At 32.7% G+C, this 20,834-nt stretch overlaps 1 protein-coding gene across 1 annotated transcript in view; it reads left to right on the forward strand.

Moving 5' to 3' along the window:
- Window positions 1-20,834, forward strand: part of LOC124363566 (RING finger protein 207-like) — a 50,391-nt gene that overhangs the window by 18,698 nt on the left and 10,859 nt on the right. Inside the window, 14 exon segments of the mRNA XM_046818820.1 lie at window positions 4,101-4,273; window positions 5,077-5,268; window positions 8,452-8,582; window positions 10,903-11,063; window positions 11,643-11,894; window positions 12,552-12,587; window positions 12,589-12,734; window positions 12,999-13,003; window positions 13,317-13,398; window positions 14,694-14,785; window positions 15,677-15,831; window positions 16,293-16,401; window positions 17,914-18,089; window positions 20,199-20,331. Of these exon segments, the coding sequence (XP_046674776.1) occupies window positions 4,101-4,273; window positions 5,077-5,268; window positions 8,452-8,582; window positions 10,903-11,063; window positions 11,643-11,894; window positions 12,552-12,587; window positions 12,589-12,734; window positions 12,999-13,003; window positions 13,317-13,398; window positions 14,694-14,785; window positions 15,677-15,831; window positions 16,293-16,401; window positions 17,914-18,089; window positions 20,199-20,331 (1,843 nt within the window).

Here is a 20,834-nt window from a genome sequence, read left to right on the forward strand (position 1 = left end):
TTTTTCAATAATCTTTGAAAATGTAGAAATCAGGGAGATAGGACGATAATTTTGCACATCATTTGTAGATCCTTTTTTGTGCTTCGGGTATACTTTCGACAACTTTAGTGCAGAGGGAAACTGGCCTAGGCTGAATGATTTGTTTATTATAACTTACAAGAGGTGGAGTCAGTTCTTTTCTGCAGTATTTGACAAGCTTAGATGAGTATTCATCCATTCCACTTGACTGTTTTGATTTAAGGGAGTTTATAATATCCCTGACCTCGTCATTGTTTGTTGGTGTAAGAATTAAGGACTCTTGGCAGATTATTTCTGTTCGAAGGTCAGGTTGCATTTATGTCATGGTTCCCTATGACCTGTCTATTCTTTTTCAGCGTCAGCTCGGCTACATTAGTAAAATAAGTATTAAAATGTTCAGCTATTTCCTGAGGGCTATCAGTCTCTCTGTTATTAATTTTTAATATGCAATTTGTGGATATTTTACTTGGGTTTTTTTCCTCTTTTTTCATTGTTTATAAGGGCTCCATAGGGCTTTACTCTTGTTATCAGCTGATTTGATGTAGTTTGCATTTGCGTTTTGGTTTAATTGTCTGAGTTTCTTTGTCATAATTTTTCTTCCTTTCTACCATGATCTCTTTGTCTTGCACATTTCCTGTTGTTTTCATATTTATGTAGAGGCCTTTAGAAAGTCAAATTTAAAATTTTCTGCCTCATTGTCATAGGGGAAAGTTCTCTTTTTTCTTTTCTTAATACATTTCTTTTTGGGACAGGCAATGTCAAGAGACGCTTGTAGGATCCCTTGAAAGATATTGTATGCTGCATCTGAGTCACTAGCGAGATGAATTTGGTCCCAATTTTTATTGTAAAGGATAGATGTAAGCGTATCAAGGTTCCATTTACTGAAACATCTTTTGTAAGCATACTCTGACGAAGTTTTCAATTCAAAGCTGTGAATCCTGCAAATTTGTGCAGTGTGGTCAGAGAGTCCGGACTGAATTATGGCTGTGTCGATGTTGTCTTCTGGTAACTTGGTTATAAAACTTGTGCATATACAGTCCAATTGAGGTCACAGTATTATGGGTGATGCGGGTGGCTGGTAAAGGCAGTCTTTTGATTTGGTGAGAAGTAAGTTCTTCTTCTAAAGTGGTATTATCCACCGTATTCTTCAGTCTGTCTATATTGATGTCACCAATCAGTACGAGCTGTTTGTTGTGTGCTTGTATATGCTCGAGGATGTTTGCTAGAGTGTTTACACTTGCCCTTACATTTTCACTTGGTGATCTGTAATATTCCGAGAATATGTACAATGTTTTTTCCAGACTCAATAGATACCATTGCTGTTTCACAGCTGAACTGAAGACAGAGGTGGGATATGTCAATTGATTTACAGCTGGGGGCTATCACATCCTTTGCGTATATGGCTACTCCACCTAACTTATGATTTTCTCTGCTATAGTGTGTTATTAAAGAGTACCCTTCAACTGGTGTTAGTTCTAATTCTTCTCTTTTTAAAACCGTGTTCTGTAAGGACCACAATAGCTGGATTTATGTCACGAAGAAGGTGATGAAGTCTATCTAATTTTTTTTCTTAGCCCACAAATATTTTGGTGCAGTATTGTTAAATAGTTTTTTGGGGTTGTATTTTATAGTTGTCCAGGTTCCCTTTTTTGGCAGTTCACCTGATGTCCTGGTGTGCTCAAGGATCCTGGGTTAGTGATTAGAAGAGAAGGAGATATGCCAATTTGGTAGCTTCTTCTATATTTTTTGTGAAAAAATTCTTCAAGTGATTCATTTTCTCCTAGTAGTTTGGCAGTCACTGGTGGGCCAATTTGAACGTTGAAAGTATTTCTTATTTGGTTGGAGTGAGAGTCAACTTTTACATGCATTTCGATACTTTGCTGCTTGGAGGGAGACACTAAAAACATTTTTCTTCAAGGTTTGTTTTGGTTGTTTAAAGTCTAAAAAGTTAAAAATCTTTTTCCCAATAGATTTTTTTCTTGTTTGTTCTTTGGAAGCTGTAGCAATTGATCAAGGTCTATTGTATGCCGATCAACAACCATCATGAATGTGTGCTTCAGTCATTTTCTGAAATGTTTTGTACCGCTGATCATTCCTTTGTTTACTTGACGAAATAAGAGTATCTATCCCTCGACTTTTTATTTTCACCAAATCTCCATCGCGGGTTTTACAAATGATACAAGAAGGTACCTTTTCCATCATTTACATGAATCTAAAAAATGCAGAAAGCACGATAAAATTAGTATACTGAAGAAACGTAAAAATTACTAGATAAATAGCATGTTTCGCAAAATTTTAAAGTTTTACTTACGATTTGTATTTTATATGGACAAAAATCTTGTAAATTGCTAATCACGAGGCTTGTTTAACAACACTACTCCAAAATAACTTGACTGACGACAAAGCAGCTGCTTATTGAATGCTTAGAAACATACTGAGACCCGTATTATAATAGAAGAATAGGATTGACCCCGCCCTTTTGCTTCAAGGACACTATTATATACCTGTACTATATACAGTATACCTGTAATCCAACTTTGACATTCAACAATGTTTCTAAACTTTTCAAAATATTTGAAAATTCTTCAACAGTAAAAAAAATTATAATTTAAATAAATAATAACAATTTTTCCACGTAAATAATACAATGTATAATGAAAAATGTCAATATTTTGTTTATTTTAAATTTTTCTGCAGTTTTTTTCAATTAAACTACATATTTTTTATTTAATTTCTTCAAAATAGACAAAAAAAACGAAAAAAATGAGCCGTCAGAGAACCTTTTTTGATAAAAAAAATGTTTCAAAATGGTGATTGAAAATTATAAAAATTTATTTTTCAAGTGAAATTTTATAATAACGGCTGAATATTTCGAAATGAAGAAAATACAGTATTTTTTGAATAGCACAAAGTATATTTGATCAAACTTTCAGCTCAATCGAATCATTTTTGTAAAAGAAAAAAAATTAAAAAAAAAAAACCAGTTTTTTTGGATTTTTTTGAAATTTTTGAGGTTAGGGCAAAAATGATTACTACATAAGTTGTAGATTTTTTTATTTCCAACAACTTTTTCATTTGACTTTTTTCAATAGGATGCATTGTTTAGTCACAAATAGAAAAAAACCATTTTCACCCCTAAAAACCACCCCTCCTATACCCCTTAATAGACGATTTTGGTTCAGAATGTTTTTTTTTTATTTATTTATGATGTATTTGACTAAATTGTGCCATTAGTTTGCTGTAAGAAAACATTTATTTTCTCAATCAGGTAACACGACTGGACTATAAGTGTGGAGCTCTTCCATGGACATGGCCAAGATCTTTAGATCATGACACTGAAAAAAATCAAACTTTGCTTACTTTTTATTTTAAGCGCATTTTTTGTTGTAAAAGGGTTCTCATGTATTTCTCATAGAAAATAACAACAAATTTGTTTCTATAAAAGCATCTCAAAAATGCATCCATTGCCAACTTTACTAGACAGTTTGGATCTGTACAATAAAGGTGTATTAGAACATGAATATATTTATTATATTCAGTTATTTGAATCATGTGTAATCATTTTCTACTTTGATGTGTTATACAGTATTATGTTAATGCTACAATATTTCATATTTTAGAAGTTTTGGTTATTGGCCTCTACATATCCCATTTTTTACTGTTGGAAAGCCCATAATTAAGCATATAATGCTTGTTTGTAAAGTCTTCACACACTGAGTCACTGAGTATAGTCATAGTTTGAGCTGAAGTTCCGCCTTTATATCAAATTTGAGTTTCTAGTTTGAGGTGATTCTTTTTAATAACATATGTTATGAATAAATACGTTTTAGTAAACCACATCTATTTTTATATGATAACTACTATTTGAAATATAGGTAACACATTCACTCCCAGAGCTTACACATGCTGCTTTTAACAAAAAAAAACCAACAAAAATTAACCAAAATTTAAGTGATTGATGAACAAAAATGTTATTCATTTTTGTCAATCCATGCAGCAAATAGGCACTAGATTATACATGCTAGTTTTGTTTATAATGTAGCCTATGTGTATTAAATTTTAAGATCCAACTTTTACACTAGGCTGTGAGGGACATTCAAACTTCGGTACATGAAGGTGTGATGTCATATCGCAATCTTCTAGAGGAGCTGCAGAGAAACACTGATACAGAGAAGATGACAATTCACTCATTTTGTCAGGGCATGCAGGAGGCGATCAACAAGACCCAAGCTTCAATGGTTCTAGAAGTCCAGAGGTAAAATGTTTACCATGTCCAGACGTTGAATGTTAATACAGTAGACCCATGCTAATCCCTCACTAAAGGGGCTAGGGACATGTTTGAAATGTAAAAAGGTAGGATTATTAGAATTATCATATTTTAAATACACATAACTTACAACACATTTGTCACTCTTGTACAATACTAGTGAATTGGTGCCATACGTATACAACATTGCTGTAATAATGAATAATGTTCACACTATTCAGTTGATATAAATAAACTATATCTCTACTACAAGATTTTGTTTTCAAAATCAAGTCTGTACACGTCTGTGGAGGTTTAATGTAGCAGAAGTGCAGTCATTGATAAGGAAAAGCGGGTTACGCACAGAACTTGGATCTACACCAGGCCTTGACCAAGTTGAACAATCCGAGTTGTAGTAGTTGGAATGCGGTCAAATCAGACAACAAATTTGATGGTGAGAGGTTGGATTAGTGGGGACCTACTGTATTATTGTAAAATATAATAATTATCAGACTGTATTGCAAAAACTTTTAATTTGTTGATCCAAAAACATTTTTGTTTTTTATTACAAAAGAGAAAATGTGTATATATTCATTTATTGTACAATTATAAGTAAGATTTGTATAATAGTATTATTTACTTGTATTTTTAATTACTAATAATTAAATATGAATAAATGTACATTCAAAATTTTATTCAGAGTATGCAGTTTACTAATTTGCAATACTTAATGCTGTTTATGTTCAAAACATTTCGAAATATTGTAAAATCCTGTCAACTTATAGTATACGTATAAAGTGATATCTTTATAGGCAATTTGAAGGAAAAGAACGTCTGTTCAAGAGTAGTTTGGTGGCGTTGAGCACTGTCCTGCCAATACTGCAGATGCACTTGCTGCTGTGTCAGAGCTTCATGTCTGCTGCGAACAAGTTCCAGTTCCTGGACCTGGCCTACCCTATGATGGACCGTCTGGCCTCCGTCTCCCAACTGTCCCAGCCTCTCAGGTAAACATTCGGAGACAGATCTGTGTAGCAGCCAACACTAGTAACGCTGAGCATAAGCAAAGCCTCTCTCAGAGGTTGATCCAAATAGACAGTGTTTGTCCTCTTGTTCACACAACAGAAAGATACATTAAACTAAACATTTGAAATGTTACATAAACGTATTTCACCCACAGTGTATACACCAGTCAATTTTGATTGCTGTAGCTCCCATTAAAGAGAGATTTTGAGACAAATAGATATTGTGAAAAGCTAATGAATATTTATAAACAAGAAAATAAGAGATCGTACAAGTAGGAGGAGTGAACGGGAAATTTTAAAATTGACGTAAAATTTAAAATGAGTGAAAGTGCAAGAGATTATCTGTACGTGTTATAGTAAACTTTTTATAAATATACTAAAGGTTTCAAACTTTAATTGAAGAAACATAGTCTCCCACACTGACCAAAAATTAGGAATGCGTCTATCTAGTTATTACTACTTTACGGAACAATACCATTATTTTCATAACTAGAGTGTTATTAAACCTAATTTTTGAATAGAATTGAAGCTTTTGTTAAAGCTGTAATTTGTTTATGTTTAGGTGCATTTTGTGCATTCAGCTAGATAATTGTTTCCTGTTTACGTCATACCTACTGTGTCCCACTTAATGTATCCAACTCACAGTGGTAAATGATCGTAATATCGTTTCTATCTAACATGCAGATATTGTTCATAGAGAGTAACTATTTGGACCTAACCCCCGACCCTTTTGCTATACTGTCTTTTTCTCGTAGTAAAAAATATTCAGTCACTTATACCACCTTGCGTTGAAAAATTCTGGAGTTCTCTCTCTGTGTCTCAGTGTCCTAAAGCGTCTCCGCAGTCAGTGTGTTAAACTACTGTACAATAACTGTCTAGCTATGTTACATGTAGCTTGTTGGTAGTGGGAGTGGTAGGGCTTAAATAAATGCTCCGAATTAACTGGCAAGCTTTGAACTGTGGGGACACAAGTTTTGTGTGGTTACTGCATAGTTGGAGACTGTGAGCAAGGTAGCAAGGAATTGGCAGACCAGGCGAGGGAGGCATGATGTGACGTTATAGGAGCAGACCCAATAAGCATAGTTCATTTAGACAGACTTATGTGGTCTGACGTTCAATGTTTCCAACACGATGGTACACATATTAAATTGTAGTACATCATGATACAATATCATACATTTAAAACCGTAATTGCAGCTTAATACTGAGTAATTTTGGAGTACTCTCACTGTGACTCTGCATTGTAAGGCGTACCATTTTTATACAGATTTGTACACTAGGAAGTGTGTGAATATCTAATATTATGTGAATAGTAAAATTATTGTCTAATATAGATTACGTTACTATTAGTGGTGTATTTGTTTTAAAATATTCCTCCAAATAGTAAAATGCATGACTTGCTAAGGTACACTTTTGAAGAAATAAGTTATTAATACTATATTTTTTGTCACTATATACAGTTTGTTGATTATTTTTTGCATGTGAGGTAATAGTCGAGTAGTCAATTCTTCCAGTTTACTAAATGAATAGGGTATGAAACAAAGTTATATCGTGGTTTGTAGGAGCTCTGACCAATATTTATAAATAAATATTGATACTTTATCAAAGGTTTACAAATTTCAAAAATATATAAACTTGGGAGGATCATTATTTGTGCTGAAGTGAATAATGGCTTGCAATGGTACTTAGGTTTCTTGTGTATTATTTGTAAAGCTCTCTTCTATATGATAAATATTCTATTTAAATTTAGTACATTTTTGCTATGCCATAAAAGTAAACCATAGTTCATACAATTTTAAAAATTAGAGAAATAACGTGTTAGAGCACTAAATATGTATAGAGTAGACATTGCAGTATTTCTGTTATTGAGGCAGTTAAAGCCTTATCTTTGGTCTCTCAGTGTGTCATATCGTGTTTTGTATTGAGACTTTTGACAAGGTTAAATATTGATTGATTATTTTTATTGATGTATTATTATTATTATACTAAATGTTATTAAAATAGTTTATTCTTTTTATCATTCAAGTAATGCATTAAAGTTTACAATGTTCTGGTGCAGCCACGTTGGTCATCATTATGATGCTATACTGCTATTTACTCCGGCGCAGTTCCGTTGGTCGACATGTGCTCCGCTTGGATGTAAAAAATAGTGGAGTGGTGTTGAATTTCAAATCACTTAAAAGTCAAAGTCAACTTGTTGAGGAATTCTCCTAATTTTCAAATCTAATTAGTTCAAGTTTAATTTTGAATAGTTTAAAATTTAATTATAAAATGGATGTAGCACTCAAGTTCAGACCGGAAAAATGAAAAAATAATCATTTATTCAGTTACAAATTTAATCAGACTCGTTTCAAAACTTTAAACAGTTAACAGAAAATCTCCTGTTATTCAAAATTTAGAATCTTTAACCGTGTTCATTATAAGATATTAATTTGGTGACTCATGACCAACAAGATCGTGGATCCATCGCCACAAGGTGAATCCAAGCTGGCTGTGAATAGCTGTAGATCCTACTTGCTCGAGTGCCTCCTGCATACTCACTGTTCTCAGCCTCAGACATTCCATTGTCCACCTCTGTCACACGATTCAGCTAACCAATCAGAAGGCAGCTCATAAACATGATCGTATATGTTCATATATGTTTGCGATCATGTCTATTCTATGCATTTATGGTTTAAAAAAAAATACCTTTTACTCTATGGTTTAAAAATGTCGAGTTTATTTAATTCTCTCCAATTTAAAAATTGATTATTATTCCTGATTTATTGAAATATTATGACATGTTACAACTGTTTGTTTATTCGACGTTACAATCCATTTCTGACATAATTATTAGATCTATTTAAAGTTGTTTTTACTGTTACCTCACTGTTTTGATCGTACTTATAACTGTAATGTTGCTAAACTTTGTCCTGATTATTTACTGTGTTAATCAGTCATCAATATTATTTGTATATTCTGTACAGTCTATCTAGACAATAGACAATAGACAATTGTCTATTGTCCATTGTCTATCTAAATATTTAAACATGTATACAAAACAATAGGAAGTTTGCTTCCATAAGAAAATCCTAAAAGTAATTTTAATATATGGTAAATATATGAACATAGTATCTAACTTATTGAACTCATTTGAATTGTTTGAATTGTGTACTGTTTGTACAGGCCTATCCAGTCTAGCCAGATCCGCACTAACTACCGGTCAGAATTTGCACACAGCTTGGAGCCATGGATTGGCAAATTGGCAGTCAGTCACCATCACCAGCGACCTGCACCTGACAGTGCTGCCAATATGAGTAAGCACAAAATTAATGGCTTTTTTGTGTAAAGAGTTGATTTTTAGTAAATTAATTGGAATCTTGTTAGTTAAGAAGTAAGCAGTAAATTTGTAACTAATATTGGTTTTACATTGTACAATATTAATAAAACTGAGTTTTTAAGTTATTTATTAAACCAGAATATAAGATTGATGCCAAAAATATGTAAGGGTCATTATACATTAAATCAGCTAATGTTAGTTTGTTTGCTTAAGGTTTCCCAACAAAGCTTTATAGTGTCTTTAAGAACAAAATACAAAACTGTTAAAATGAAATGTTTTCCATGAATTGTTTGTAGCAAAATAACAAAAATTGGAAAATAGACAATTTTAGAGTTAAATAATAAAAAGGATAGGTAATAGCAATTTGATTTTTATCGGTTGACTCATCACTTATCATTCTTTGATTCACTATACCTAAGTCAAGATATAAAGAGCCATATTAGTGGTAAATAAATATTGTGACAGCAATTGATCATGATTAGATTTCAGCTATTCACTAGATAAAAACAATGAATAGTATTTACTATTTCTTATATTTACTATTTTACAAAGTTTTTATCTATATTTTTGTTATTAAAAAGGATAAAAATTAATATATACTCTTTCTTAACAAGAATAATGAAAATATCACAATATTTTTTTAAATATTTTAACAGAGACTATTTTAACTTATTTTTTGTACGATTATGATTGTGAAATATTTAAACATATATTTTACAGATTTAGTTAGTTTTATGAAATTAAGTTCACATTTGTGAATCTTATTATTGATAATGTGTAGTAATTGAAATAAAATAAAATAAAATATAATACAGTTATTTTTGAGACGGGGTTAGGGAAGGATTAATTGATGTGTAAAGTACAGTTTATCTTGTGTTTACTACTAGACAAGGTAATGAAAGGGTTAATACATGTTTATTCATGAATACTTGTTTTGTTTCTGATAATTAATTTTTATTTTAGATTAATCTGTATTTCCAGTTAGACTTTTTAAGTTCTGACTTTAATCATAATAATTTTAATTTAATAATTAAAAAATTTAAATCTTAACACATTGGAGTCTGGCTCGCTATTTGCTGTTTTTATAACCCGGTCTGCATAAATTAATTGGTTTTCAGATTTTTTTTTAGAAAACTGTTAAATATTATGTATAAGATATTATATTTTCTTGAAAGTTCTATCTTTCCTCTTTAAAATGATATGTAAAACTGTATTCCTATAAAATCTAATTAATTTAAAAAAAAAATTCAAACCTACATTTTTTGAAGAAAAATAAAAACTCCCGCATGTCTTGTGTTACTTGAAAACTAACTTTTGAATAAATAAAACAAGTAATTTCAATTTTTTTAAAGGCATTTACTATATACATATTTACAAATAATTATTTTAATTGCCAAAAAAATTTCAAATGCTAAAAAAATTATTGTTGTCATAGACAGACTGACGACACGCCAGGCCACGTCAGTGGTTAAACAAAAGCCTCAAGCGGGTATGACGTAGTAGCGCCTAGCGGAATTTTTCAGAACTAACCATTAAAGCTGGCTTTCTAATGCAGCAGACGGCACTCGAATATCACTCGAGCAACTCCGTGTATCAATCGGCAAAGGTGTGCTCGAGTCATGCTCGAGCGCCGGCCGGGGGTTTAAACAATGGCGCTCGCGTCTGGCTCGAGCGTAGACTCGAATGTGATAATTGTTAAATTAAAAAAGGATAGGTTTATGACAGATCATGTGTTGCACAATATGTGTCATTAAAGTTGTAAGCAAAATTTCAAGTCTGTAGCTCATTTCATACTCAAGACATCGCTCTGAGTATTCTGGATTTTATAATGCTCACTGAAATGCCATTGAGAGACATGCTCCATCAACGAACTCTATCTATTCTATATAAAATAAACTGATACAACTGATTATTTAAGGACCCTACAGTACGAAACAAAAAATTTACCAACCAATCGAACAAAGTAATCTTTTTACATGCATTTTTTTAGATGTTGAATTATCAAATGACTGTTCTCAAGTTTGTTTACAAATTTGTTTATTGTATGATTTTCTTGTTCTCATCATGGGTACCCATAAGGCCAATGTAAAAATTTAGATAATGGTCAGCCAAGTCCTATAACATGACATGCACCATCATTGAACTCAATGTTACCTATATAGAAATCAAGTTTCATGCAATATAGGTTAGGTCGTTCTTGCGATATTGTGCGGATAGGTAGACAGACAGAAATCAAAGTTTTCCAGCTTCTTGAGTCATAGGCTTTGATAATGCTGTACAAAATGTTGTGTGTACAGGCCAGGGAGGGGGTGAGGGGACCAACCCTCCTGTGTCTGCCACACCCACCAATCTCCATCCTGCACCCTCCCGCAAGCAGCACTCAGCATTAAAGGCCAAGGCGTTAGAGGGAGAAGGTCCTTTCTCAAACCACTGCCGAAGTTTTGACACACAAATGAAAGTAAGTGATAGATTTTCATCTCTTTAGCTTAGTCAGTTCCTCTGCTTGATAGTTTTGTAAATAATAACGTTGCACCTCAGATTCGTCAGTCAGGATTCTAGTTATTGATTAAACATTGAACCACTACACGATGGAAAGTTGGTGCAATAATATCCTCAAAGGTATCTTTAAAACCAATAAGAAAAGTTTAATAACTTAATCATTATCACTTATACCTTTTCAATCATGTGATAAAACTAAACAAAAAACTTTTCCATCAGAGACTTTTTATATTAAATATACATTATAGACTATTAGTATTGACAGATACCATATAGTTTACATGGAGACACCAAAATCAAAATTTCTAAAGTGAAAACTGTATTGGATTTTAGATGAGTTTCTATTTATGTATGGTGCAGTTTTAAACCTTATGTTAAAAAAAAGCCAGCAAGTGCGTGTCCGGCATCTAACGTCATTGTGATCTTTACTTTACCATTGTGCTTCTAAAAATATAATTTTATTAGAGTGTAGTAACTTAATAATAGTTTGTGTTATACTTGATATAGAGGGAATACAAAGATAATGTGAATGATACAGGAGCTGGGAGTGAAGCTGAATAACGTGCGAGAGAGACTGTGCGAGTTGCAGCGAGATGTGACTGTACTGCGTCGTGCTGCTACACCACCACTTGCCAAACGACATCTTAGTATTGCACGTGACTGTGAGCGTCTGGATGACACCTTACAGCGTTACCATGTGGAGCTGGACCGGTTGCGCTCAGTCTTTGATACTCTCTGGCAGGAACAACTCTATCGGATTCATGTGGAACAAGACATCTTCCGCACTCAGGTGTGCAGACAAAACCAATTAATAATGTTCCTTAACCCGTTTACAGCATTGATGACCATTGTATTTTATGTACTTATAAAAATAACTTTTCCTTTTTTCTACTATTTTGCAATTAATATGATACCAATAAAGGTTCTTAACAAATTATTGTTATTATTGGATTTCATAAATGTTTGACAAGTATAGATAAGTTGTCACTATTCATCAGTTTTTCATAACAAAATAGATTAAACAACTGAAAAGTGACAGAATGCAGGGTTTCTCAATGAGTAGTATATTAGCTTTAATTAACATTAATCCAAAAATGTTTTAACATTAATCTGTTGATTAAAAAGAATTTTTATTTAAACAACTCTATGAGGATAGATTATATTTGTTTATTTTGAAATAGTAGTTATACAGTACATTTTAAAACTAGTTTCCCTGTCTGGAGTGAAATAGAGTAAATGTTTCTTAAACGTTCACATATTTATAAAATTCAAATATTGTAAGAGATTTATTATTTTATTAATTTAAATCTTCTTAATATAACATTACTCTACAGAGATGCTACTGGTATCATTAAAATCAATATTAAATCTATTTCTTATCTATCTCAGACAAATCCTGGAGGACATGTGTAAACTGCAATGTATAGAGATTTTCTCTGTTGACTAGATGTCTGACATTGTGAACTTGAGGACTGAGGTGAAGCAGCTAGCGCACGTAGCAGCTAGCGCACGTAGCCCAGCAGCTAGAACCTTACGTAAAGTCTCTGTCCCAGACCAACCTGGAGGACATGGCTAACCTGCAAGCCCTCATAGATCGCATAACTGTTATGCAACAAAGTGCTGACAACCAGTAAGTTTTGAAGAATAAATATTTAGTTTTGGGTGTAATTGACAAATCCAGAATGCCTTGAAAATATCGGGTGTTCTAGTATTTGTATTGAAGTTATTATGTTATTGTCGTTTTTTGGGTTTTTATTTAAAAAATGTAATCTCAGAATATTTTTACTTAGTATTGTTTTATTTTTATTTATACAAATTATACTTTTCCAGTTTACTCTAATAGTTCTTTGGTACATTAAAATCTATAGATTAACTGTATAGATTACACTTATAGATTAAGTGTATTAACCTATACACTTAGACAAATAAACTTATTTTATACAAAATCTTTAATTTAGAATAGAAATGTTTCATGAGTTATATATAATATTGGTTATTTTTGTGTAAACTGGAAACAGATGCGAATTTTTATGGAGTGTAATGTTCTTTTATCTAATACACAGAAATCAAGGAGTTAATTTTTCATATAATTTTATATGTAGGCTACCATTTAGATTTTTAATTTTGTTTCAGTTGAATTATTTTATTATTATTATTATTATTTTTATTTCATGGTTTCAAAGTTTTATATTTTTATTTTGTTCTGTTCCAGAAAAATATTTAAAAGTGGAAGAAGACTTAAGTGTTCTGATTAGACAGTCATGCATGGTTACTAGTATTGACTTCTATAATTGGTAAATATTTTTGCTAATACAGATTGTAGATGCCTTAAATTACATCTGAAGAAGGTTTTGTTTTGCTACAGTACTCTAAATGAAATACATGTATTTAGTATTTAAATTATTAATGAGTAACAATTCATTTAATTGATAGTATAAATTTAATTAAATTTTTTTTATCTATAATTAAAAATATTTTGTATTGCATTTTTTTGTAGTCTGGTGAAAATTAAACGTTTTAATAATGCAAATGTTAATTCAATAGAATTTGAGACCTGGGCACAATTGAAAAATACTTATATTTACAGAAATTCCTCTTATTTATTTTTAGGTTAAACTTAAGAATTCTAAAAAAGTTTAGGTTTTGATTTTAGTTTTGTATGATAGTTAAGTTTCCTGGATTTTTATTATGTTTTACCTTACCAATTAAATTTCTTTAAATTAAAAATATATTTTAAGCTTTTAATTTTATATTATTAATAAAAACCAAAATCTATATATTATTATGTTAACAGTTCTTTTGTCATTTTAAATACTCCTTAATAATAGATTGTAATGTTTGATATGTCATTGGAAAGAGCTCAGCGATGGTTACCTTTTGTTATTTTCAAAAATATTTAAAACTAGGGCTCCGTCTTAGTGATGTATGATTAGATTCTTATATGAGGGATGGTTTAAATCAAATATATGGCAAAGTAAACAATAACATTTTCATAATATAGCAACAGTTTGAACTAATACAAACATCTGTAAAGCTAGATGGGGAAAACAAAAATGCACAAAGCTTGACAGTCAACTATTCTGGACCTCTCATCTAGATTACCTCAGTAAGAAATTTAATACTAGCGTCTACACAATTAGATAGATTAAGCCCATTAGCAACAGCCTACTTTGCGCTCTTTGAATAAAATGTGGGGTGGGGGTTGGTTGTTTGGGTTGGCATCTCCACTATGAACTTAAAAAGAATGATGACTCTTCAAATCATCAGGACACTAGCTGGAATCCAACCACTTGACAGCTGCAGGGATACCTACTTAGTACTCACTAAAAATCTTTTTGGCATTTATATCCATGAGATAGTTTTGTATCTTCGCCAAGAGCACCAACAAAGATTTTACAACATGCTCACCTAAATGTAAACACAATTGGCTATTATAATTCCTAGTGTTTTCATTTAATATGTTTGTGGCAGAACACACTCTGCATTTTGCTTAATACAGACACAATGTTTGTGGTTAGATATTCTTTTGAACTATCCTATTATATTACTGTATCATGTAATCATGCGTCCATGATGTAAGTAATGCCAGTTTCAGAATGGATTCTTTGCTCAAACCTCAAGATTTCCGAGAACCGCCTCAAGTAGTATCTCCTACTGCAGAAGAGATGATGTTTTTGAAAGGTAAAATTATAGTTATGTGTGATTACTCTGTGTGTTTATTCAGCCATTGTGAGTTATGAGATGTGTGATGAGTGATGAGTGTGGCATGTGAAGTGAGGCTTAGTGTTGAACTACCAATTACTCTCTAGGTCCAATTACCCTCTGGTCAATGCTGCATGCTCATAAAATGTTGTATTCACTATTATATTTCACTAAAATTAATTATCAATGTTTTTGAATACCTTGGGTTTGTGTTGGTAAATCATAAGGCAGCGATGAATACACACACGAATTGGTTCCATGTTGTGAATCTTTATTGTTTTTGGACCACTAAATACTGAAGGAGCCAGCTAGTGTGAACCATGGCTAGCACGTGCACACAAGCAACTGTTTCCTTTCTACTCCACACTAGAGCATGTAGTGCATTCAGTGCCAAAGAAATGTGCTTACTTAATTTTCTTAACAAAACTCTTAACCAAAGAATACTTAACTATTTATCAAAAATTAACAGGTCACCATTATTATAGACATAGAGACATGCGAGTGAGTCTTAGTGATGAGACAGGTAGACACACTAAGCAACGGCATTGGCTTGTTTACTTACTGTACCTGGTCGCGCCGTGAGATGATTGTTGGTTGGTGGTGGGGGACGGTGCTGCAGACACAAATACTCCCCACTCTGCAGTTTGTGCTAGCTGGTTCCTTCAGTAATATATAGTAATAATATAAAATATTGTTTCCCAGTAAATTCTTTGTAATAACTTAAATTGTCTCTTGTTGATCTTAATACTTATTTGTTGTATATTATTAAACAATATCACAACATCGTAACTGCCGTAAGTACGTTCCTGCACTTGATTTGAATGTTGTGTAGTGGTTTACGATTTAATTTCCCCACTTGACCTGGTGCAGGTGAGAGCAGCAAGATGGAGATGCCGGTGAGGGAGTCTGCTCGCATGAGAATGCACAATACTAGCAACATGCTGGACTCGCACTTCTACGGTCGAGGCCCTCCTGGCATGGAAGCAAGGGGGTCTAGAAATGTCATCAGCCAACTAATTGAAAAGGTATTGTTCATTTTAAAATTAGAAACAACTATTTTGGCAATTTTCCATATTCCATTTTAGATATATTTATGATTCTACAATCTTAGAATATACACTATTAAAATCATATTATTTTATAAGTCTTTCCAAATTACTTTTATTTATTTAAAAAATACTTTTTGGTTTTTCATTCTAAAGCAGGTACATAAACTTATTGTACAAATCAGCAACCTTCCATAGTTAGCTAAACCAAATTAATTATAGCTCACACAAAAAAATCTTAAATTATGAAGAAAAGAAAGTTAGTAGTTACATTGGCCATTCATATTATTACTGCTTATTTATTCCTTACAGGCTACGGTATCAAATTCATGAACCTTAGTCTTGTCTAAATTTAGTAGTCAGTTCTGCTTTAAACTTTTTATATTCAATCAGTTAAAAAATGATATTGAAGATCAGAAACAGTGTACTCTGTGTTACAGGTCCGTACTAAAGAAGATAGGAAGAAGTCTCCAGTCCAAGAAGAGGTGCGGACTCCTTTACAACGAGAACGTAGCAAATCAGAAGGCAGAAGTAAAGAAAGTGTTCATGGTAATGGTTTAAATATACATTACGATAGAGTATGTGCCAAAATTAACAGTACGGAAACTGAATCGGATGTTGTTGTCTTCCTGATCACCTGTGTCAACTTTTGATTGTTGCCACGTCTTCATGTTTATTGTGTTTTTCTTGTTAGAGCTAAGTTTATGCTGACATAATGCTACTCCTACAGATAAAGCTGCTGTTGTAGAGCATTATTTTTGCTCCTATAGAATTGGATGTGTGGGTGGGCCAAGTTTGTCACACCCTACATTATGTTTTCAGGAACATTCTCACAAAAACTCACTTAGTAATGCTGTGATTATTAGTAATGCTGTGGTTATTAGTGTAGCTGTGATTAGTAGTGTTTTGCTCAGTGGAAGGGTTTTTCAGGATGACCAACTACTGTCTGTACAAATGAAAACCATGGAAGAGTGTTTTATTAAGTGTTACAGTCACTTAAAAGAAACCTAAACCAAACATCTTTGAAACTGAATATAAGCGATATGTCATTGAGAAGAATGTTCAGAAATATAGGTGATTTTCCCTACAAGATACAAACTGGATGAAAACATCCAGAATTCAATACTGCTCTTTAATGTTGGCAATGTTTTATGAGTGGAAAACCTGAGTGTGCAAATAATGTATGGTTTTCAGGTAAATGCCATGTGCACCTTAATGGTTTCATGAACGAGCAGACAAATTTTCTTGGGTTTAAATTTCCTGACAGTGTTGTAGAGAGGCTACAATATGTAAACTTGTAACCATTTGGTGCGCTTTGCCAGGGAGAAGCATAATTCGTCCATACCTTATTGAAGACAATAATGGAAATTCTCTTACTGTAAATCAGAAGCGATATACATCGGTTTCTAGGAGTCCTCAGAAGATTTAGTTGTGCCTGAAACCTGCTTTATCATTCACAATTGTTCCAGCAAGATTGTACAATTACAGGATGCCACACTGCTTTAGACAACATTGCTTTCCTTCTAGAAAATTTTGACAACTGCTTCTCCTTCCTTAGAACGAACTTTTGTTATCCAGCCCACTTCCTGATCATACACCATCTCATACCTAAGTCAGAGGAATGGTGACTGAGAAGTTTTTCTTGACCAATTACCTGGATGATTTAAGCATAAAATAACCTTGTGTGTAAGGAGGGAACGTGAAACAACCCATCTTCATGAAAATAATGCAAAACTTTCAAGAACGGTTCAAGTGTTGCCTGAAACTGCACCGAGGTCATGTTGAACATGTTATTACCTGAAGCTAACTGATTTTGCTTCCTTCTAATTTGTGTATGTTGTAAAACTATGTAAATAAAATCTTACAATTTCAGTACAGTTGATTTTGGTGCATACTGTATCCATACCATACTGTATCTAAGTAAATGGTTACATTAAATCAAGTAATTTTAACAATTTGAAAAATGGTGTGTCTAGTTATTTTTTTTAATAACTATTCTGTGAAATAATTTTTTATTAGTTAAAGATTTCACCTGTTGATAACCAAAGTTGTGACTGGCAGGTAAGGGTGAACCGTACCGAGTAAGCAGTGCTGGCCCCAGCTCGGGGGGAGGGAAGGTGGCATCTCTGTACCACACCATTAGCGGAAAGGTGCTCGGTTCCCGGGACTCCGGCTGTAATGAAGTGGGAGGCATACCTCCTCCCCCACCTTCCCGTAGATCAGATGACTCATCACAGGTAAACACCAAGTCATCTCTGTGGGCTCAGTAGGTAGTAGAGGTAGGTCTGTGCATGTCAATCCATTTGCATACGTATACTCGTAAATTCCCTAGCAGTGAAAAGTAGAGTATAATAATATTCCTAAATTTGAGTGAATATTCTCTTGGAAATGTAAAGTTTATGCCCAGTTAACTGAGCCCCATTTATGACTCATGATTGATGATTTTTAATCTAAGTTGTTTGAAAATGTATAACATATTCTGTGTGTGTGTGTTTTGTACGATTAATTTGACATACAATCTATAACGAAATAGCAAGGTCATGGTGGTATTATACATCCAAAAGTATTGTGTTGTATAAAATAACTTTCCTCTGAACCAATTTTCGATATTCTATTATAAATTTTATAAGAGATTCAATACCTTTGTATTTACAGGAATGTTTATTTTTATACAGAGATTCTTCAAAAACTAAATTAAAAATGTAATGTGAGGAAAATCAATATTTTTAATAACACTTGAAATATACAGGGTGTTTGAGACAGACAACCTGGTAGTAGTCTCCTGTGGTTGAACCGTTTTACATGGAGCGGTGCAATAAACTGTAACTCTAATAAATTATACAACAGATTCCTGTACATAAATTTTTTTAAGAATTTCATATGTCAATTCATTAGCAATTAAGATTTTAATATTTTAATTCAGTTATTTGTATATATTGCAAGATCATTCATTGAAACCTAGCAGTTTTCAAATGTTTTTTCGGATAGTGCTTTGGTCATTTGATGATTTCTCCCACTTGCATTCATGATAGTGTCATCTGTGCAAAGTAACACTCCTAGCAGTCCAAGTATATTAACTAATCATAAAGAGGGGTTGTGATTTGAACTGCTTCCTATCTTTAAAGTATGCACAAAATGTTTCCAGAACAGTATCCTTAAGTCTGCAAAGCTCAAGTTGTTTAGGACAATAAAGTGTGGGACACATTCAAAGGCATTTTTTTTAATCCAGTACAATCAGCGTATTTGAGTCTTTAACTTAAAAGACTTTGATGATGTGAGCTATAATAAGTGACACTGCTGTTAACTGTTGCTCTCAAAGTATTCTAAGAGCTGGTTCTACATAAAAGTTGTGAACACCTTTGCCAAGGCTGGTGGTGTTATTGATTATTGAAACAGGCCTATTGCTCCCCATAGACTCAGAGTCTCCTTTATTAAATACAGGAACAGTGCATAAAATCTTCACTGAATCTGGAAAGAAACCATGCTCAAAACAAACATGTCTTACATTGGACCAAAATTTCTCCCCACTACTCTCCTTTGCTACATTTATCGATGCAACCACTATAAAGCGATATATGTCCTGGTTCAGTGAGTTTTTAAACCCCACTATCATCAGAGTTAAACCCTTTCTACATCTGAGGGGTTCACTTACCTCCATCTATATGTATGCCAAATGTCATCAATAGGAATGGAATGCTCTCAAAGGGTTGACATGAAGTTATTCATCGATGGGAATGGTTTCAAATATCATCACGATGACTGCACCCAAAATGAATATAACCTATATGGTGCCATCTATTGCCAATTCCATTATAATCAAGTCTTTTAGCTTTATCTGTCATCACTTCATCACACACTGGACAGATCGAGTTGTCATCACTTACCACCGGGATAGATATTATGTCATTAATAAACCACAAGAAAAGCTGGCCCAAGATTCTTCTTAGAATTGCTCACAACAAAGGTTGGTATGTGGAAGCAAAGTATTTACGTTGAGAGAGTATGGGTATTTTAATTTCTATTTTTGTAGATTAAATTAAAATGAGAAATATTAAAAAATTCTTTTCGAAGATATATGATAGTTTATGACATCTGATTTAATTGGTGGTTTTAATCTGTCTAACTGAACTGTGAATTTGTTTAAATTAAAAAAGACGAAATTGGTAATAAAAAAATGCTTTATAAAAGTATCATTAATGTGAAATCCACCATGGAATTAATCTAAATATTCTTAAGCTTAACATTTGAATTCTTACTGGCAAGCTGTATAAACATAAGATGGTATGCAATTCTCCTATTACAATTTGTTTTAAAGAGGTTTTGTTTAGTATTGTTTTTTATTACAGCCTTTACTTGGTGTTACTTCAAAGACTGACCATTCTGTAGCTCTGAACAATATTCGTGAACATTTGGAGAATCATTTGAAACAGAAAATCAAGCATGGTAGCCGCACTGCTAGCAGAACTCATCTATATCAAGGTACGTCTTGGAACATATTTTGAGTTATTTATATTATATTTTAATCAGATTTGTATTTAACTGACCAACATTAAGTATTTTGTGCAGGTGATGATTTATAGTGATGAAAGTTGAAACTTTCCGTCAAATTTAAATTCTGAGAGTAACTTTGATTTGTTTGATTTTAAAAGTTATTGTTTGTTATATTTAGTATACTCCATAATGTACATAATGTAATTTTTATATTTAAATTTTAAAAATATACAGGAAAGAGCGCAGTAGATGTGATGGAAATGCTTAAAACATGCTTAGATTTAAATTATTTTTACCCAAAAATATACGAGGGCTATCCAGAAAGTAGATTATGTTTTACTCTGTAGCTGCTAGGGACGGGACTGTTGTGGCCTTTTTGATGTCAGGGTGTTTCTCCTTTCAGTAGCTATTCAGCCATGCTAGTGAGAGGTTACTGTTGCTCCGTCTTGATTTACAATAGCAGTTCATGTGTGACACAATTGAAAATCCCA

Source organism: Homalodisca vitripennis, chromosome 5 (genome assembly GCF_021130785.1).
Source record: "Homalodisca vitripennis isolate AUS2020 chromosome 5, UT_GWSS_2.1, whole genome shotgun sequence".
Classification (NCBI taxonomy): domain Eukaryota; kingdom Metazoa; phylum Arthropoda; class Insecta; order Hemiptera; family Cicadellidae; genus Homalodisca; species Homalodisca vitripennis.